This window comes from Chenopodium album, chromosome 21 (genome assembly GCF_948465745.1).
Source record: "Chenopodium album chromosome 21, dcCheAlbu1.1, whole genome shotgun sequence".
Taxonomy (NCBI): Eukaryota; Viridiplantae; Streptophyta; class Magnoliopsida; order Caryophyllales; family Amaranthaceae; genus Chenopodium; species Chenopodium album.
Genome location: NC_137854.1, coordinates 40961297 through 40978535, shown reverse-complemented (window position 1 = coordinate 40978535; position 17239 = coordinate 40961297). Strand labels below are relative to the sequence as shown.

The window sequence follows — 17239 nt, the reverse complement described above, 5'->3', positions numbered from 1 at the left end:
TACTACCATTTGATACACATAATTTGTTGATCAAATAGATCAACCGGGGCTGCCTTAATAGAAACCAAACTTTTCTACTCTTTATGCCTCAATTGTAAATTAGAAATCATTATTTGTAATTATAATACTACGAAGTACTTCGTAGTTGTTGAGTTCATTCGTTGCCCTAGTTGCTAGTATTGTTTTTGTTTGATAAAAGTTGTTATTTTCTTGTCTCTAGACCCTAGTAATAAATTGTAACAATACAACAACATTAGTCCCAAATTTAATAGTAATAATACATTTGAAAATAAATTCATCATATATACATAAAATTCTGTATAAGAGAAATACTTTAGGTATAAATCTTGTTTCATTTACATTTATCCCTTTCATATTATATAAATTCCATGGCATTGTTTACAATTCTTATACAACTACTTATAGTTTAGAAATGAAGAACCAAAAAGGAAGAGTCCAACTGCTGGGAAATAGCCAGCAGAAGTTGCACTATAATAAATTAATAATTGTGGACAAGTAACTTTTGTCAATCAATAATTGTTTGTTTAGATTTTCAAATTTATGAATGTTGCATTGCCATAGCACTGCTGATGAACAGCTTTGAACACAGCATAATAAAATTTTCCTGTCTTGAACAAGTGCTTCTGTCACGAGTCACAACCTCTACCCGAGCACCAGAATGGGAGCAATTGGTTCTTGGGACTATGGTATTTAAGCTAGCTGTGAATAAGGCTAGTAGAGGAAGGCCACATTTCATGTTATTGTTTCTTGACAATGTCGTTGTTGTTCCCCTGCCAGCCCCTAGTCTGCACAGTATTGGAAGCCAAATGATTCCAGATATCGCAAATTGACCTCAATGCAATTTGATCACCTAGTGATATACATCACACTTGACGGAATTCAGATATTGCTTAATCATCCTTCTCACCGTCATCATCTTCATCAGTGTCATCAGCTTTATGCTTATCATGGTAATTGAATGGCAGTGGAACAGATCTGAAAGCTCTAAATTTACCCACATTGTTTAAGTGCTCATTTTCCAACCTGACAGCAAAAAAAGTTACATCTCAGACAGATCACATAATAAAGTCCCCCATTATAATCAGTCTCTATTGCTCTCACTTAAAGTTATCAATATACATATGAAAGGGAGAATAAATGCAGCACAGATACCTAAAGAAGTTCCAGATGCCACGACGAATTATTTCCAGACAGGAAATTGTGGTTGAAATTGCTGTTTTTTGCAGACCAGGGACATTAAACTCTAAAACAAGCTGAAGCCAAGCAGCTCTTAGAAGAACATTGGTGACCTGAAGAATTAACATTGTCAAAGTTTTGAGCTATGTGAAAGCTGCATATATTGAAAAAGACGAACAATAAAATTTATAGCCAGTTACCATAGCAACGTAGTATACACTTTTGTGTGAAACCAGTAATCTGTCCCTCAAAAAGAAGTTCTTGGAATTCTGGCGCATCAGCCCCCAGTCAACCACAATATCCCAGTAAGTATTATATCCCACTGCCATAGCTGAGGTTACTAGGGCCATCACCAACCAAGGTGTTCCGCTCTTAAGTTCATAAACCGTTCTTATAACCACAGCAACTATTGCCATAAGATACTTCAGTGCATTGTATCCATTTATAGAATCTTTCTCTTGAACCAATCTACGAAGACACTACACACAAAGCACAAAAAAACTGTCAGTATATTCATTAAAGTTACATAGAAAGAAACTATGTCTGAAGAACTTCAGGGTGAAAATGCAGTTTAGTATTAACCAAAACTAGATATAGCTCTAAAAATAAATTTTACAGAAGGAAAATGCACCTGGAAACAACGGATCCAGTATGGTATGATTGCGATTACAAAATAGAAAGCATTGTATACTCCATACTCGTGGCACTTGGATTGTCCCTGAAGAAAATCTTGTCGGCTGTAGTAGCATATGTAGAACTCAATACTCCTTATTGCAGATATCTGGTATCATAAGAATTAGGAAAAAAAAAACTCAGCAATGCATGACCAAGGATGTGTTACCAGCAGTTAAGTTCTTTAGTACTCAGGAAAGTAAAACACCTGGCTGGTTAGCTGGTCTGCCAAGAAAAAGTCTGCAAGTGTGACCTAAAAAGAAAGACATGACAAGTTGATGAAAAAAAATATATATATTTCCCATTTAAAATGCATCTTGGCTCCATTCAGTATTACCTCATAAAAGGGAGCACAGATGCAGCGACATAGACATTTGATCAGGAAATACCGACTTGAGCGAAATATGATGTTGAAAGGACAGAAGGTGATAACAAGAAACACCTGTACCGAAAATTTTACATTATTTGCTTAGTGAAAGTCCGCTGTCTTGCTTTGATGAAAAAATGGTTTTTCTCTAGTGAACTGAGTTCAGAATGAGGAGAAAATACATTTGAGTTCGTCCACTTACTATAAGCACAAATAGGGGGATCAACTTGGCATAATTCTTGCTGTCACTCTCTGCCAAGTCGGCAAATATGTTAGAATTTGCTAAGAAGCCAGCAAGAGCAAGAACTGCAAGACCATTGCTGAGAAGGAACACTTCTCGGTAAGTCGCTTCCGTTCCCTGCTTGAAATTGAATATAAATGGATAATTGATTCGATAGCGTTTCCAGAAGTATATGTCTCCCGCATACATGAACATATGCAGGACTATATACAAAAATAAGCTGCAATGGAGACAATTTGGAAGTAAGATTGCAGCAAGTGGAACAAAAGGCATAAATCTGCACCAAAACTTAAATTAGCTTTCAAACGATCTAGCTTGCCTGTAAAGTCCAAACATATTATCCAAGTATTTGGAGCCTTCTTGTCCTTTCTCCATAATTTTTCTTGCCCGCATCATAAGAATAATGGCAAGTATAAGTGCAATAGTGCAACCAAAAAAGAATCCTGAAATAAACACAGATGCACCAGAACACATTATCCACTTTGTACCTAAAGGTTCCTGCATCTATTATGTCATACTGTATTGAGCAAAATATGTAATAAGTAAGTATGGGTGTTACTGCAAAACACCTGAAAGAAAGGTTACTCTGTGCTTTTCTCTTCTTTTTATTGGTCTCAGAGGCTTCATGCCTTCCCTTCGATTTGCATTAAAGAAGTGCTTTATAAATAAGTGTTCTAGATCCTCCATGAGTTTTGTAATCTGTATTAGCAACACGATGAATAAGTGATTCTTAATGGGAGATATCTACAGCCTCATTCTGTGAAAGTAGTGTTGTTGTAATAATTGTGCAACATGAGTAGCCCTTTTATATAAAGAAATATTTGTGGTATCAACAAGTTCATGGACTGGATGATTTGATTCCAAAACAAGCTCAAATCGGAGTTAAACTGATTTGGATTTGGTCAAAATTTGAATCCACAATATATGTGTTTGATTTGAGTTATTAAGCCAAATCTAAACATAAAACCAACTACACCCCTATCTGAAAGAAATTTATATGTTTTCTCTACTGAGAATTTCATGTACACTTGGAAAAGTACCTAGGGGAGAATAGCTAGATAAGTACCTCATCACAGTTTCCCAGGTAAGACTTGTCCACGATTTTCATGTATGATCGAGCTGCAGACCTTGAGGTGGTCTGCAATCAGAAATAGTATCAGTAAACAATGATGTTATCAATACCTAGTTTCCTAGTAGTTTCTGACACAGCACACAGGATAAGCATGACATGTAAATATATAAAGCTTTTTGGAGCCTCATAGGAAGCCCTGTGCCCCTACCTTCTCATACTTCTTCATGATCTTGGCAAATGCTGAGAGGTTCATAAAGCTGATGAAAAACAGAAAATAAATGAGCAATTGAATGTAAACATATCAATAACTGGTCACTCAGCTAGATACATACTGAAGTCAATAGTTTCCTAAAGATGAAAGTTCCCCCAGTCTACCTGTAATTTCTGAGAAGCCGAAGTTCCTGGTAAAATTCTGTATAGGCAGTTTTCAGTCGCTCTTCAACTTGTTTCAACTCCTCTTTGCTAAAACTCAAGTCTTTATCCTTGGAATCTCGCAGAAGACCTCGCATGACTGATATTGGACCTTGAAGTGTATTATTAATCTTGACATGATTGAGGACCTTCAAGAGATCTGATCCATTATAAGTCGGACTTATAATTTCCTTGCCGCCACCAGTTTCACTTGAAGAGGGTGCTTCTGCTACATAGTATGAAGTTTCACAAGAATGTATTCCAAACCAGCACCATTACAACATGAACCATGAATGCTTTCGTGTCAAGAAAAATAAATAATAAGCCAGCAAATGTTACCTTGAGTACTGGCTCTTAAGGGTTCCATAGGAACTTCTGGATCAGACCTCTTAACACCTGGGTTTTGTACCTTAATTCGCAATGCAATATAGGCATCCATTTGCTTATTCAACTCAGCTGCATCTTTCACAACTTCATCCACCTTATCGCGATAGAATGCATTGACCTTGTTGAGCTCCTCATCAAGTTTCTTAAAGAACTTGACCTCATCCTCTCTATCTGTATCTTCAGTTGGAAAGAGAAGCCTAGTCCTGTAGAATGTCCTGTTACTATCCCCTATATAGGGACTAACCTTAATCGCTTGGTCCTCAATATCCCCTCTACTTCGCTGACTACTGAGCTCTATGCCTGACCCTCTAAAGGGGCTGTACATTGAGAACCTCTGCTGTAAGGCCCTCAAAGGTGTTTGTGGCGTTTTAGGGGCTCGAGACAGACGGATTTCCCGTAATATCTTCTTTAAGCCATTGTAGTCCATGTACGCCTCAACCCACTCGGGCACCATTTTCTGCTTGTACTCTTTTCCAAACTTCATTTTGGCAATGTATCTTCACTAGCACCTCCTCCAATGCTAAATTTATCTTCTGACCACTTTTTCTATGAAATCAAATCATTAAAAAGAAACACAAGCCTTAGTTTAGTTTTGCCACAGGTTACTGCCAAAGAATGAAATGTAACAAAATGATGGCCGAATTGAGAACGAAACAAACAATGCAATATATATATACAAACTGCAATAAGCAAGAAAAGCAGAGGACCTATGACATGAACATAACCAAAACCAGATATATTGGATAATTCAGAAGAAAGAAATTAATCAAGGTACAGGGCGGCGATGGCACGATCACTTCTAGAGCTATTCTAGCACACAACAAGATAAAACAAAGATAAAAAAAATTGAATTCTTAAGCTATCTAACATGTAAGATGAAGGGAAGTAAGCATTTTGTAGAGAATATTCTCAAAGCCCCATAATTATTGAAGTTATCATTGAAATTGATAAGTACTCTAAAATTTTATGGCTTAAACAAATAGAATAAGATCATGACATGCTTATTTTTTTTATAATCAAATGCTGATAACTTAGATTTAAAGCATTTAACATAAAACATTGCTGATTTTAGCTGTCATAAAACCATTATATGCTTGCAAATCCATCAACAATGACACTAACGAGTACGATGACCACAACTACAATCACCACTTTGTACCATACCCTTTCGACCTCACGCCTATGTGACCCGACTGAAATAACCTGCTAGGAATTAGCATGGTTTCTGACCAGATTACAGCTCTAAATATGACAGAAATTAGGGAAGAACAATGATGATTATATTGATAATAGGCGAATTACACTAATAGAAGGATAATTCCACTTTCGAGAGGTGGATTCTCTCCTAATATGAGCTTTCGAGAGGCTCACTCTCTCCCAATGACATAACCTCAACAATATTCAACATGATAATTACTCCTCCTAATGAGGTCTATTTATAGAAAAAGTCTCATAACTAACTCTAACTTATTCCTCAAGACACTACTAATAGGCTATGACTAATGTGCCCCTCCCTCAAATGCTGATTCCTTGCATAACCCAAATTGACTCGAAATGACTAACCGGCTAATTGACCTCTATGTCACTCAACTCAACCCGAACACCTGATTTGACAGCTCTAAATTTGAACATGACCTTATCGTGAATATTGATTGAAAACATTGCAACAGTACACATGCATATTTCAATCCTTCCAGTTTAAAGCAAAATGTATACCTTGAAAAAACATTACCAAATAAATCACAAGACAATCATGACTTACTCTAGAACTTACTCATAAATCATATGCATAAATTTACTTAACAGAAGACAAAAATTACCAAAATTCCAGAAAATTAAGCTTTAAGCTCATTAGCTCAAATAAAATTGAATTTGAGGTCAATTTCCAAAAATAAACGCTAATTCAATATAAATAGACGAATATAAATGCATAGCTAACTCCAAAATAATAAATGAATTTCTTCTCATTAGTCAAATTTTTTAATAATGTCTAAATAATGCGTAACAAACATAAACACGCAATAAATTTATATACAAAATAATATTCATATTGCTATATAAAATCATGCTTAAACGCGCAAAACACGACCAAAAACCAGCTGTATTGCAACCAAAAAAAGGAATAATGAGAAGAGAAGAAGAAAACCTTAGCTTCAGGTTAGCTTAATAAACCGCCATTGTTAGTGTAAATAATATTTCTTCACCATTTTCTCTCTCCTCTAACATAAAGCCTAAAGATTAAGTTGCTTGCTTTATACTATGTTGAGTAAACTTTTTACTCCACAGGTGACATATAGCGCGCTGCCTAGAGCACTACTACGTACAATTGTACAAATAGTACTTCGCAGTAGCGTAATATAGACGAAATTTAATCTCGAGTCAACCTAAAAACTTTAATTAACTATGCAAATTGCCTGTAATGAATTGTTTGTTACGGGTTGCACTAAATTTTTTAGCTGCTCAAAAATAATTCATTAGGATAATAATCTAAATAAGATTAAATAATTTAGACGAGATTTAATCTCGAGTATTACCTTTAGTGACTAGCGAGTTGTTTGTTACGGGTTGCACTAAACTTTTAGCCACTCAATTGTGCGTATGCACATCACTTTAAAAAGTTGGTTAAATAGGCGAATATTTAAGATCGTGTGGTTTAGAGACCACCGTTGGTGCCGTGGTCCATACTAAATCAGAGCCGTTAAATTACGCGGAAACTCGCTAGAATTTTGTTTGTGTAAATTGATTAGGTTGCGTAAGCTGATTTTGATACTGTTCCAATGATTTTGGGGTTGGCTTATATTTCCCGCTTTTTCTTGGGTGTGAAACGGTTGTGAAAGCGAATATTGCTATTACACGTGGCCTTTAGTTGGCAATTTTTGTGTGATTGCGATATCTGACGTGGCTATGATATTTTTCAAGGTTAGATGAGTAACCATTTGTGTTATTTAGATCATATGGGCTCCATAACTTGAAATTATTATAAGAGGTGATTGATGATACATAATTTAATCTTCTATAAGGGGAAATGTCTTTGTTGTGGTCCAATAACAACATAAGTGATACGTCATACGTGTAACTGTGTAAAGATTGATCTATTCAACTAATTTTCACTTATCTGAATGAATATTTTATCTTATTTAAATGTATTTAAACTTATTAGATCTTCTTAAATTTTAATTTAGTTGTAATTTGAACTTGAGTTTTCTTATTAGAATTCATTGTTTACGAACTTATATAATTTGAATTTAACTGAGCTAATTAGACCAAAATTAAATGAAAATAAGGTAAACATAATATGCCCTAAGTGTTTTGTGAGATACACATTTATAAGGGAAAAAATCCAATACATATATGCATGATATTCTCGTCATAATTTTAATTATTTATGTAGATATAGAGTATTATTCTTTAAATGTTAGGTGTCCCTAATATTATTATGGCTATCATAAGAAAATCTATTGGTCTATACTTCATACGAGTATAATTAAATTTGATCTTATCTAATCATTTATGAAAGAAAAAAATATTTGTTTACAAGTTGAATAGTGCATAGTCGAAGAGTTTAACATGACATTTTTAAAAAAAAAAAAAAGTAAAGAAAATGATGAGTGGTGTGGTAGTATTTTATAGCCATGTCTTTTAGGAAGTATTAAAGTATATATACTCCCTTTTGTTAATAAAAGTTCTTCTCATTTTGACTTTGCACATTTATCGGTGCATTATTTTAGCAGAATGCAGGCTCAGATGCAGGTTGTTATGGCTGAAGCTTTGGCTGCCAGATTGGGGGTGTCTTTAGCTAGGAGCATGGGTTTTGACAGGGTGGAGCTTGAATGTGATGCGTCTACTGTTGTTAACGCCATCAACAGCAATCGCGGTGGTCGTGCCCCTATTGATCTGATTTACGATGACATTGATGTTTTGAGTAGGGAGTTCTTATTTTTCTCGTGTAATCATGTCAAGAGAGGGGGGAACTAGCCCATATGGCTGCCAGATTGATGCCTTCTAATTCTGTTGAGCAAGTGTTTGTATCTGACTTTCCGCAAGGCCTAGTCGCCTTGGCGAGTTTGATCTCGTTGAATTAATACTAATCCTGCTCTTTTGAGCTTCTTTCAAAAAAATAAAAATAAAAAAGACTATTTATTGAAACGAACAAAAGTAAGACCTAATATATATGGCTAGGCTATGTTCTATATTAAATTAATTTAGAAAATATTCTCATGTTATGATTAGTGTCAAGATTTCAAATGGAAAAAAAAGTTTGGTCCTCAAACAAAGCAAAAGCAGGTTTCATACTAAAACCAATTGTTGACAATAAAAGCAACTCTTTTACCTTATAAACTAGAACCATCTCTCATTTTTACTCCAGTCCAGGACATTCATAAGTGAGTATATAGTGAATTTCAACAATTTACAAAACATTAGCAACTCAATCATTATTTAAGAGCTAATTTATTTTGTGATCCTAAAGAAATTGGATCCCAGATTAACGTCACATACCTCACATCTTTATCTTTATGCTTAATATATTTGGTTGACTTCCCTTTAATAAATAACTCTTGAAAAAAGCATGCAATAGCTTACGAAATTTATTTGATTTAAAACCAAGACAATCATTAAACGGCTAAAAAAGTAAATAGAACAACTGTGTCCAAAAAAAAAAAAAGACAAGACGTTGACTTTGTCTATTGGCATCATGCACGTTGTCACGTTGACAAGGGTTATTCATTTTGAAATGTTTATTTTTTGTTACTCAAATTTTGAAATAAATTTAATTTGATCTAGAGTATAAGTTATTAAACACGCTTTAAAGATCTTTGAATTACATGAACTATGACTAAAACTTGGAGGGAATAAAACTTTATAATTCCGATTTTTTATTATTTCAACGAAAGGGTATTAATTACTCCCTCCGTCCCCTTTTGATAGTCCCTTATGGGCATTTTTCACGGGAATTAATAAACACAAATAAAAAAAGTTAAAGTACATTGAAAAAGTAAATTGACATTGAGTATGCAAAAAAGTAGAGAAAGAAAGTACTAAAAGTACATGGGAAAACAAAATTTAATGGGAAATATAACTTTGCACAAGTATTGTTGCAAATTGGAGGAAATTTTAGTAAAAAATAATAATAATGGTTGTTGGAAAAAGCAAATGGGGTGAATATATTTTGGGACTAAAATTTGATCATAAGGGACTATCAAAAGGGGACGGAGGTAGTATTAGTGAGACAAGAAAAATTACTTTGTTACAAATAATTTATAAGAAACAAAGGTAGTATTTTATTAGAAGACTCAAATTGATATGATTGTATATGAAAAGCAAATTAAATGAGGAAAGTTTAGAAAAAGAAAAGGTGTATAGATGTAGTAATTAAACTCCATGTCATTGTATAATGATTAGAGCCAACCCCTTGGAGAATGGTGATGGAGGCCAGGCTATGGAGCTAGCTGGTGTTTGAAGTTTTAAGATAATTAAGGTCCCCCACAACCCCACTTTTGGCATTGGTAACCGGTGACCAAACACAAAAGAACGAGCGATGAACAAAGAACAATAATCGTATTCCACAAGTTTGGTGTTGAGGCTCATTATTATAAGCTATCATTTTTATAATCTTTCTCATACGTTTATTTTCAGTTCAGCTCAGTTCAGGTCAATTCAACTCCTAATTTCTTTCTCTTATAAAATATTCAGTTTAGTTCAATCAATGAGAACAGGCCCTAATTTACGGATTCAATTATGCCGGATATGCTAATTTTTTCGAAAAAAACCATAACCATTTTGAAGGTGAAATTGATTAATTTTCCAGTGAGGTGAGTAGCAACTCCTCCAACTCGCAAGTGATTTTTTTCATACTTGTATCATTCTCTACTCTCACATATTAGTCACCCTTGAGAGTGAGGGATAGCTCAAGTGGTTAAGGTTCCCTCTCGATTCCAAGAGATTCTGGGATCGATTCTCACTCCCGCCCTTGTGGCTCTCTAAACACCTTTTATCAACTTTGACCATTTATTATTGATATAATAAATTATTTAAGACAAAATTTTAATAAAAAAATTGATATTGTAATTATATACATTAAGATAAATCCAACAATTTACTTATTCACATTTTATTTTATGTAATAACAATAAAAGATGATCAAATTTGATGAAAAAAAAATCAAGTGCGTCAATTACTCTGAAACGAAGAGAGTATTATTACGTACTTAAGGGTAGCTATGATTGAAGGTAAGGGTGATGATAATAGAAGTGGGCTAGGTTGGAGAGCCAGGTAGGAGCAGTGGTGGGTTGGTACATGTTGGAGGTGGTCTGGTGTCAATCAGTTTAAATAAGTTAAGAAAATTTAAATAAGCATTCATATACGGAGTAGTATTTTCATAGTTGTTGTTGTTGTTTTATTTTATTTTTTATTTTTTTTTTAAGTGTTATATTTGATCGATACATAGTTCTAGGCAATTTAATTTATTCAAATAAAAAAAGAGATAAGTGAGAAAGTTGAAATACTCCATATAAAAAATTGAAAAAGAAAGGTAGTGGAGTTAATAATTTATTGAAAAGTAATAATTAAAAAAAGAAAAGAAATACTAATACTAGTAATAATAAGGAAAAATTAGAAAAAAATAATCCCAACTTTCATCAATTTTGGTAGAATAATCCCAACTTTAAATTATTCTGGAATAATCCGAACTTTGGGGGAATTCTTTTTCTTCAATCCCAAATACTGGTTACCGGTTGAATGGGTTTCTTTTTTTTTTTTTTTTAAAAAAAATGACACGTGTCTCACGTTTATTGGTTAAAAAAAATAAAAACAAAAATAAATAAATAAATAAAATTAAAAAAGAAAAGAAAAAAACCACCACCCAAACCCAATCCGACCACCCTCAACCTTATCTCCGGCAGCCGCTGTTACTCTTCCCTCCCCCTGTGCCGGTTTTCCCCCTTCCCCATCGCCGGTTTCCCCCTCCCCCAACACCGGTGATGCGACCCACCTTCCTCTCTCCTTTTCCGCCGGTACCATCACTCGATTTCCAGCCGCTCACCACCAGTCGAAATTCCTTTTCGAGCCACCACCACCACGACACCACTCGAAACTCCCTTAGAAACTATCCCCAACTCCCGAAACCCCCAAATACCCTTTCCCCACCATCGAAAACCCAAGCCGCTAGGGTTTTCGACGGTGAGAAGGTGGTGGGTTTTGGGGGGTTTTCGAGAGTGAGGGAGGAGTTTTGAATGGAAATTGAGGGACTTGCGGGTGGAAGTGGGTCGCAGCACCGGCACAGGGGGTTTAAGGAGAAAGCGGCGCACCGTTGGGGCAGGAGAAGGGAGGAGTAGGCGGGGTCGGCGATGCAGGTGGTGGTGGTGGGGGTTACGGTGGTCAGGTAGGAGAATAAGGGGTTTCTGGTTTTTTTTTAAAAAAATTAATTTTTTTTTATTTTCTTTTTTTTGGACCAATTGCAGCTTGACACGTGGCACATAACGTGTAACAACTCGTCATTGACTTTCGTTGACCGGTTTGGGATTGACGCCGCCAATCTACAACCCCCGCCGCTCGTAACACCATGAACCCACCATGAAAATGGGGTTGGAGGAGGAGAGAGAATATTAAATGGGATGAGAGTTTAATTAATTAAGATTGGGGTTTAATTTAATGAAATCAAATTTGTAATTTAATAAGGGTGTTTAAGAAAAAAAGGTAAGGGCATATATGTTATTTTACATGCCAAAAGTTACCAAATAAGGAACAAAATTTTTTGTTGCAAGTAATTTGAACCACCCCAAAATGGAAATTGTTGCAACTAAATTGAACCAGAGGTAGTATTTTTTTTTTTTTTTTTTACAACAAACCAGAGGTAGTATACGTATAACACTTATTAAAACAAAAGTGCATTTGATAAGTATAACACTTATTATAACACGAAAAGTGCATTAGTTGTTTTTTATACACGATTATTCCGTAACTGAGGGAGTATTCAGAAAAAAAAAAAAAAAAAAAAAAAAAAAAAAAAAAAAAAAAAAAAAAAGACGGAGAGAGTATTAATCACGCACGATCTCCAAGTGAAGAGTCAGGAATTTGGTAAGAGTGACAAAAGTAAGTCTTTTAGTAGCTGTGACTTTCTTAAATCTCGTCTTTCAGTAGTTGTCTTATTATCCGTCCTCAAATGGAGTCGGTAGGAAAATTGTACGATTAATTCTAAGAGAGAGAATACTCAAATTACTCCAGAAATTTTATCAATTCAAATCAACATCTTCTACTACAAATTCAAATGAAATGATGTTCATGGATCTGAATGAGTTAAGAAAGCGATTTTCACCATCAAAACCCCAAATCTCAGACGCCATTGATTCTTCTCGAGCTCAACTTCCTCGTCCAATGGCTTCCTCCTTCAACTTCATTGCTGCTAATGTCACCAAAACTTTCGCTGCTCTTCTCATTATTCTCCCTGTTTTGATCACTTTCTCTCTCATCTATCGTAACCCCAATTCCGATCATCGATTTTCCCCTTTTGCTGATGCTAGGGTTTTGGATCCTAAATCTTCGTTTACCACTTCGCAATCATCAGGTTAACTTTCTCTTTCTTAATTATTTTCACCTTTTTGATCAGATATAGTGCTTTTTTATAATTATTATTATTGCTTTTTGCTTCATTTTGATTTGATGAACTTGGGTTTTTCTCAAAGTTGACTTTTTTATTTTTATTTTTCTGGGGTTTTAGAGATTTTTGGGGATTTCGATAATGTATGTAAGTTTAAGATGTGGGCGCTTCATGCATTTTTTTTATCAGTGATTATTTCCGATTTGATGTGATTTTACATAAGCTTGTTGTCTTCAATTATTGCTTGCTTTGGTTTGATCTCTATTAGAAATTGGTTTTTTTTTTGTATGGATCTTCTTTCTCTAGGAGAAGATCAATTTGTATGATAGTATTAGTAGTTTAATTGATTGGGTTGAAACTTAATTTTTGCTTTGTACTTAGTAGTTGTATGTGGATTTTGGTAGCTAGAACGAAGATGAAGACAATGCTTGAATTTGTATATAGAGCAACTGTTGAAGGGTATTGTCCATGTTTCGTTATTGAGAGTTCGGGTTGGGGTGGGGAGAAATTAGGGATTATTGGCACCACTTTTTACTGAGAAGAAGTGATGAATGATAGTAATTTCGTATCTGCAGTCCAATTTGACCAATGCAGCCCACTATGAAGTATTATAAGTCATATTTATACAGATGGGTTACATTTTTCTCCCGTCTTTTCAAAAAATTCATAAAGTTAGCTTTGTGATGTTAGATACACTGTAAGGAATGTCCACTAAGGCCATGATTGGACTGAAGGAAATCGCTAAAGGGGTAAAGGGGTCTTTAAATCAATGAGGTGGTGGATTGGTGGAGTTGGTGGTGCTTGAAGGAATAGATAGCAATGTGGGAGCTGTTATTCTTGTAACCGCTCATTTCAGCAATAATCTCCTACCTTTTTTTCCCCTCTTCATATCCCTTCCACCAAATACTATCAACCACCTTCACCTTTATCCATTTACAATCTTTCTATTTAATTCCTATTACCACCTTAATGATTTCTGCATTCCATGCAAGCCCTAACTATGTATTACGTCTGGTATCTTTTTGCCCCTTCGCAAGGCATTTGTAAGGTTGAAGCTTTCTTAGTCCAGTTAGCTGACACACAAAGGTGTGTGTTGTCTGTTCATGCTATCTCACACTACCCTAAGCTATTATAGCTGATATCCCTACCCTGAGAGGCATTGCATTGGGAGGAGCCTAGAAGGTGGAAAGATACAGGGTAGGCCAGTTGATTTTATTGGTCTTTCCCTTAAACCACAGGCTTTCTATTGACATAGTGCCATACTGCCATACTGGGCATACTCATTGAGAGGAAGCTGGATGGTGATAGAGCCTTGAGAAGCCAGGTGATTTGATAGAAATGAAAGGTTCTCCCCTAGAAATCTTTGGAGTTGAATATGTATTATGTAATTTGCACTCTTGCTTGCAGCAGCCTTTTAGCAATCTTTCTTTAGGTTAGCTGCTTTTCCAGCATTGTGGCTCTCACTTGAAGTTTATTTCTTCAAAGGCTAGATAAGCTTGAGTTCTTGTCCTGTTGTCAAATTTTCCGGTGGTTTTTGCTTCAGAAACTAAGCTTTAAAAAACTTTGTAGTCCAACCTGACTTTACCACTATAAACCTATATAGTTGCCCTATTCCACCTAAATGCCTCTTTGATGGTCAGGCGTCAATTTCAAGATTCTATCCCAAAGAAAATTAATGCAGAGCGGTCCGTTTTCATGAATCTCTTTCCAGGAAAACATGAACTAATTACCAAAGTACAAAAGTAAAAAAAGGGAGAATTATGTGCTGTTTTCAGTGCCATAATGAAGCATCATTGTAGAGTAGATTATCCAACTTTCAGTTGTGGTACATTCATAGAACTACATATTTCAACTTCAGAGTAATGATTCAAGCAGTGCGGAGTATAAGCTTGGCCTCCCCTGCTGGTAATTTTGTACATAATGCTTTCATTTGAAACATGACATCTTTTGTTAAGAATGGGTGTTATCAAGTACTTAACTTTCTATCGGATAATGTGATCAACTGATCATGGAATGTTGCGAGCATTAGTTAAAATTTAATCTTGAACTATTTTATGCCTTTTTCTGAGTCATTGAATGTTTCTACAGAAAATGCTGAAGTGGCTAATGACAAATTGCTTGGAGGACTTCTTCCCCCTGGAGTTGATGAAGCATCCTGCTTAAGCAGATACCAATCCTTCATGTATCGAAAGACATCATCTTTCAAGCCTTCAACTTATCTTATCTCTAAACTACGGAAGTATGAAGAGCTTCACAAACGATGTGGACCTGGTACACAACCGTACAAAGAAGCTCTGAAACAACTAAAGTCTGGCAACGAAACTGCTGTGCCTACAGAATGTAACTACGTTGTGTGGATATCATACAGTGGCTTGGGCAATAGAATTTTGACTGTGAGTGCAGCTTATCTTTATGCTCTTCTCTCAAACCGGGTACTTCTAGTTGACCCAGGAACTGATATGACTGATCTTTTTTGTGAGCCTTTTCCTAGCACCTCATGGTTTTTACCTCAAGACTTCCCATTATATAAAAAATTTGAGAATTTCAACCAGAAATCTTCCAGGTGTCATGGGTTTATGCTGAAAAAGAATCTTCTGAATGCCACAAATGCCTCAACTGAAGAGGTACCACCATATTTGTATCTTCATCTGGGTCATGACTATAATGATCATGACAAACTTTTCTTCTGTGATGAAGATCAAACTCTTCTCAACAAAGTTCCATGGCTAATAATGAGGACCGACAACTACTTTGTCCCTTCCCTTTATTTGATCCCATCATTTGAGGAAGAACTATTTAAATTATTTCCTGAAAAAGTAGCCATTTTTCACCACCTAGGGCGCTATCTTCTCCACCCTACAAATGAAGTTTGGGGGTTGATTACAAGGTATTACAATGCTTACTTAGCCAGGGCAGATGAGAGGATTGGAATCCAGATCAGGACGTTTGAGGAGGGACCAGGTCCGTTCCCACATGTAAATGACCAAATTCTGTCCTGCATATCCAAGGAAAAATTACTCCCTGAAGTTGACAAAGATGATTTATCTTTTGGTTCATCAAAGAACCCGAGGTCCATTGCTGTTCTTGTTACATCCTTGGATGCAGGTTACAGCGACTCTCTAAGGGAACTATATTGGGAACATCCAACTGTTACTGGAGAAGTGGTTGGAATTTTCCAACCAAGCCACGAAGGGTTTCAGCAATCACACAAGAAAAATCATAACAGAAAAGCCTGGGCAGAAATGTATCTGCTAAGTTTGAGCGATAAATTGGTGACAAGCGCGTGGTCAACTTTTGGGTATGTTGCTCAAGGTTTTGGAGGATTGAAACCGTGGATTATGTACAAGCCAGAGGATAAGAAGACCCCAAACCCAGCTTGTGGTCGTGCCATGTCTATCGAGCCTTGCTTCCATGCTCCTCCTTTTTGGGATTGCAAGGCAAAGACAGGTATTGATACTGGTAAGCTCGTACCTCATGTAAGGCATTGCGAGGATATTAGTTGGGGTCTTAAGGTGGTTGATGGTCGTGAAGAGCTATAGGTCAGATTTAGGTAGTTGAATTACTAGTCAGTGTTGATTGTTGAATTATTTTCGCGAATGAATTGCTTCATATCAAACCTTGTGACCATGGAACTCTGCGTATGTACAAAGTTGCCATTTTGGTAGATATATTGTGCATGTACTGTCGCGCATAAACATGGTTGAACATGGGCATGGATGATAGACTGATGCGTCTGATTAAACTCTTATAAGCAGCAGAGGGAAAGGAGCAAAATGTACCCCTGAAATGCTCAGGAGTTTGTCTTTGAAAAAGCAATCATGAGTTACTGAGGTACTCCACTTACTGTATCAAAGCGTATCTGCTGCTACTTTATATGACATCGGGCATGTACTTTTTTTGGCACCTGATCTGTACTCGAGCAATCATCTGTTAGAAATAAAGTGATTAAAAGCTAGATTTGTACTTCGTATGTTTTTGTGACCGAAATTTCTGTAGTACTTTAGTACACTATTACTGTTTAGAAATAGTTGCCCCCTTTTTTGCACTATTCATATACTACCTCCGCTTCTTATTACTCGCAACAAAGTACAAGATTGCGGAGGCCGAGGCAAAAGATTGAAGGGGGATTAATTAAGGGGAGGGGTAAAGTATTAGGGGAGTTAAAAGGGAGGGAAAGAAAAGTGGTCCATGTGAAGGAGAGAGAAAGTGAGGGAGGGAATCTTTTTTTAGTGGGGATTAGGAGTAGTAATGTTGTGAGTTATAAAATAAGTAAGGGTAAAATTGTCAATTTATAAGAAA

The 17239-nt window shown here is 35.8% G+C and overlaps 2 protein-coding genes across 5 annotated transcripts; one reads left to right on the top strand and one right to left on the bottom strand.

Annotated features, from left to right (window-relative positions):
* Nucleotides 1-372: 372 nt before the first annotated feature.
* Nucleotides 373-6590, bottom strand: LOC145601288 (phosphate transporter PHO1 homolog 10-like). Of its 4 annotated transcripts, none has more exons than XM_081657280.1 (14): nucleotides 6494-6590; nucleotides 4300-4893; nucleotides 3925-4189; nucleotides 3758-3806; nucleotides 3544-3615; nucleotides 3047-3176; nucleotides 2797-2920; nucleotides 2439-2697; nucleotides 2207-2311; nucleotides 2078-2122; nucleotides 1829-1978; nucleotides 1398-1676; nucleotides 1174-1310; nucleotides 373-1044 (listed from the first exon to the last, which is right to left on the bottom strand). In XM_081657280.1, exons 2-14 carry the CDS (start codon nucleotides 4829-4831, stop codon nucleotides 912-914), a joined length of 2280 nt encoding a protein of 759 aa, XP_081513406.1. In that variant the 5' UTR covers nucleotides 4832-4893; nucleotides 6494-6590; the 3' UTR covers nucleotides 373-911. The 4 variants fall into 4 exon arrangements, with proteins under 4 accessions (XP_081513406.1, XP_081513409.1, XP_081513408.1 ...); XM_081657283.1 differs by having other exon boundaries at nucleotides 3925-4186; XM_081657282.1 differs by lacking the exon at nucleotides 6494-6590 and adding an exon at nucleotides 6168-6286.
* Nucleotides 6591-12465: 5875 nt separating this feature from the next.
* On the top strand, nucleotides 12466-16970 carry LOC145601142 (galactoside 2-alpha-L-fucosyltransferase-like). The gene is made up of 2 exons (XM_081657085.1): nucleotides 12466-12907; nucleotides 15029-16970. The coding sequence occupies exons 1-2, from the start codon at nucleotides 12616-12618 to the stop codon at nucleotides 16477-16479; spliced, it is 1743 nt and encodes a 580-aa protein (XP_081513211.1). The 5' UTR covers nucleotides 12466-12615; the 3' UTR covers nucleotides 16480-16970.
* The last annotated feature ends 269 nt before the right edge of the window (nucleotides 16971-17239 follow it).

Excerpts from the sequence above, each read along its gene's own strand:
- LOC145601288 (XM_081657280.1), bottom strand. The coding sequence starts at position 4,831 with ATGAAGTTTGGAAAAGAGTACAAGCAGAAAATGGTGCCCGAGTGGGTT. Across the intron at positions 4,190-4,299 it reads CTTAAGAGCCAGTACTCAAG|CAGAAGCACCCTCTTCAAGT; the intron begins GTAACATTTGCT and ends CATACTATGTAG. Across the intron at positions 1,045-1,173 it reads GGCATCTGGAACTTCTTTAG|GTTGGAAAATGAGCACTTAA; the intron begins GTATCTGTGCTG and ends TTTTGCTGTCAG.
- LOC145601142 (XM_081657085.1), top strand. The coding sequence starts at position 12,616 with ATGATGTTCATGGATCTGAATGAGTTAAGAAAGCGATTTTCACCATCA. Across the intron at positions 12,908-15,028 it reads TACCACTTCGCAATCATCAG|AAAATGCTGAAGTGGCTAAT; the intron begins GTTAACTTTCTC and ends ATGTTTCTACAG.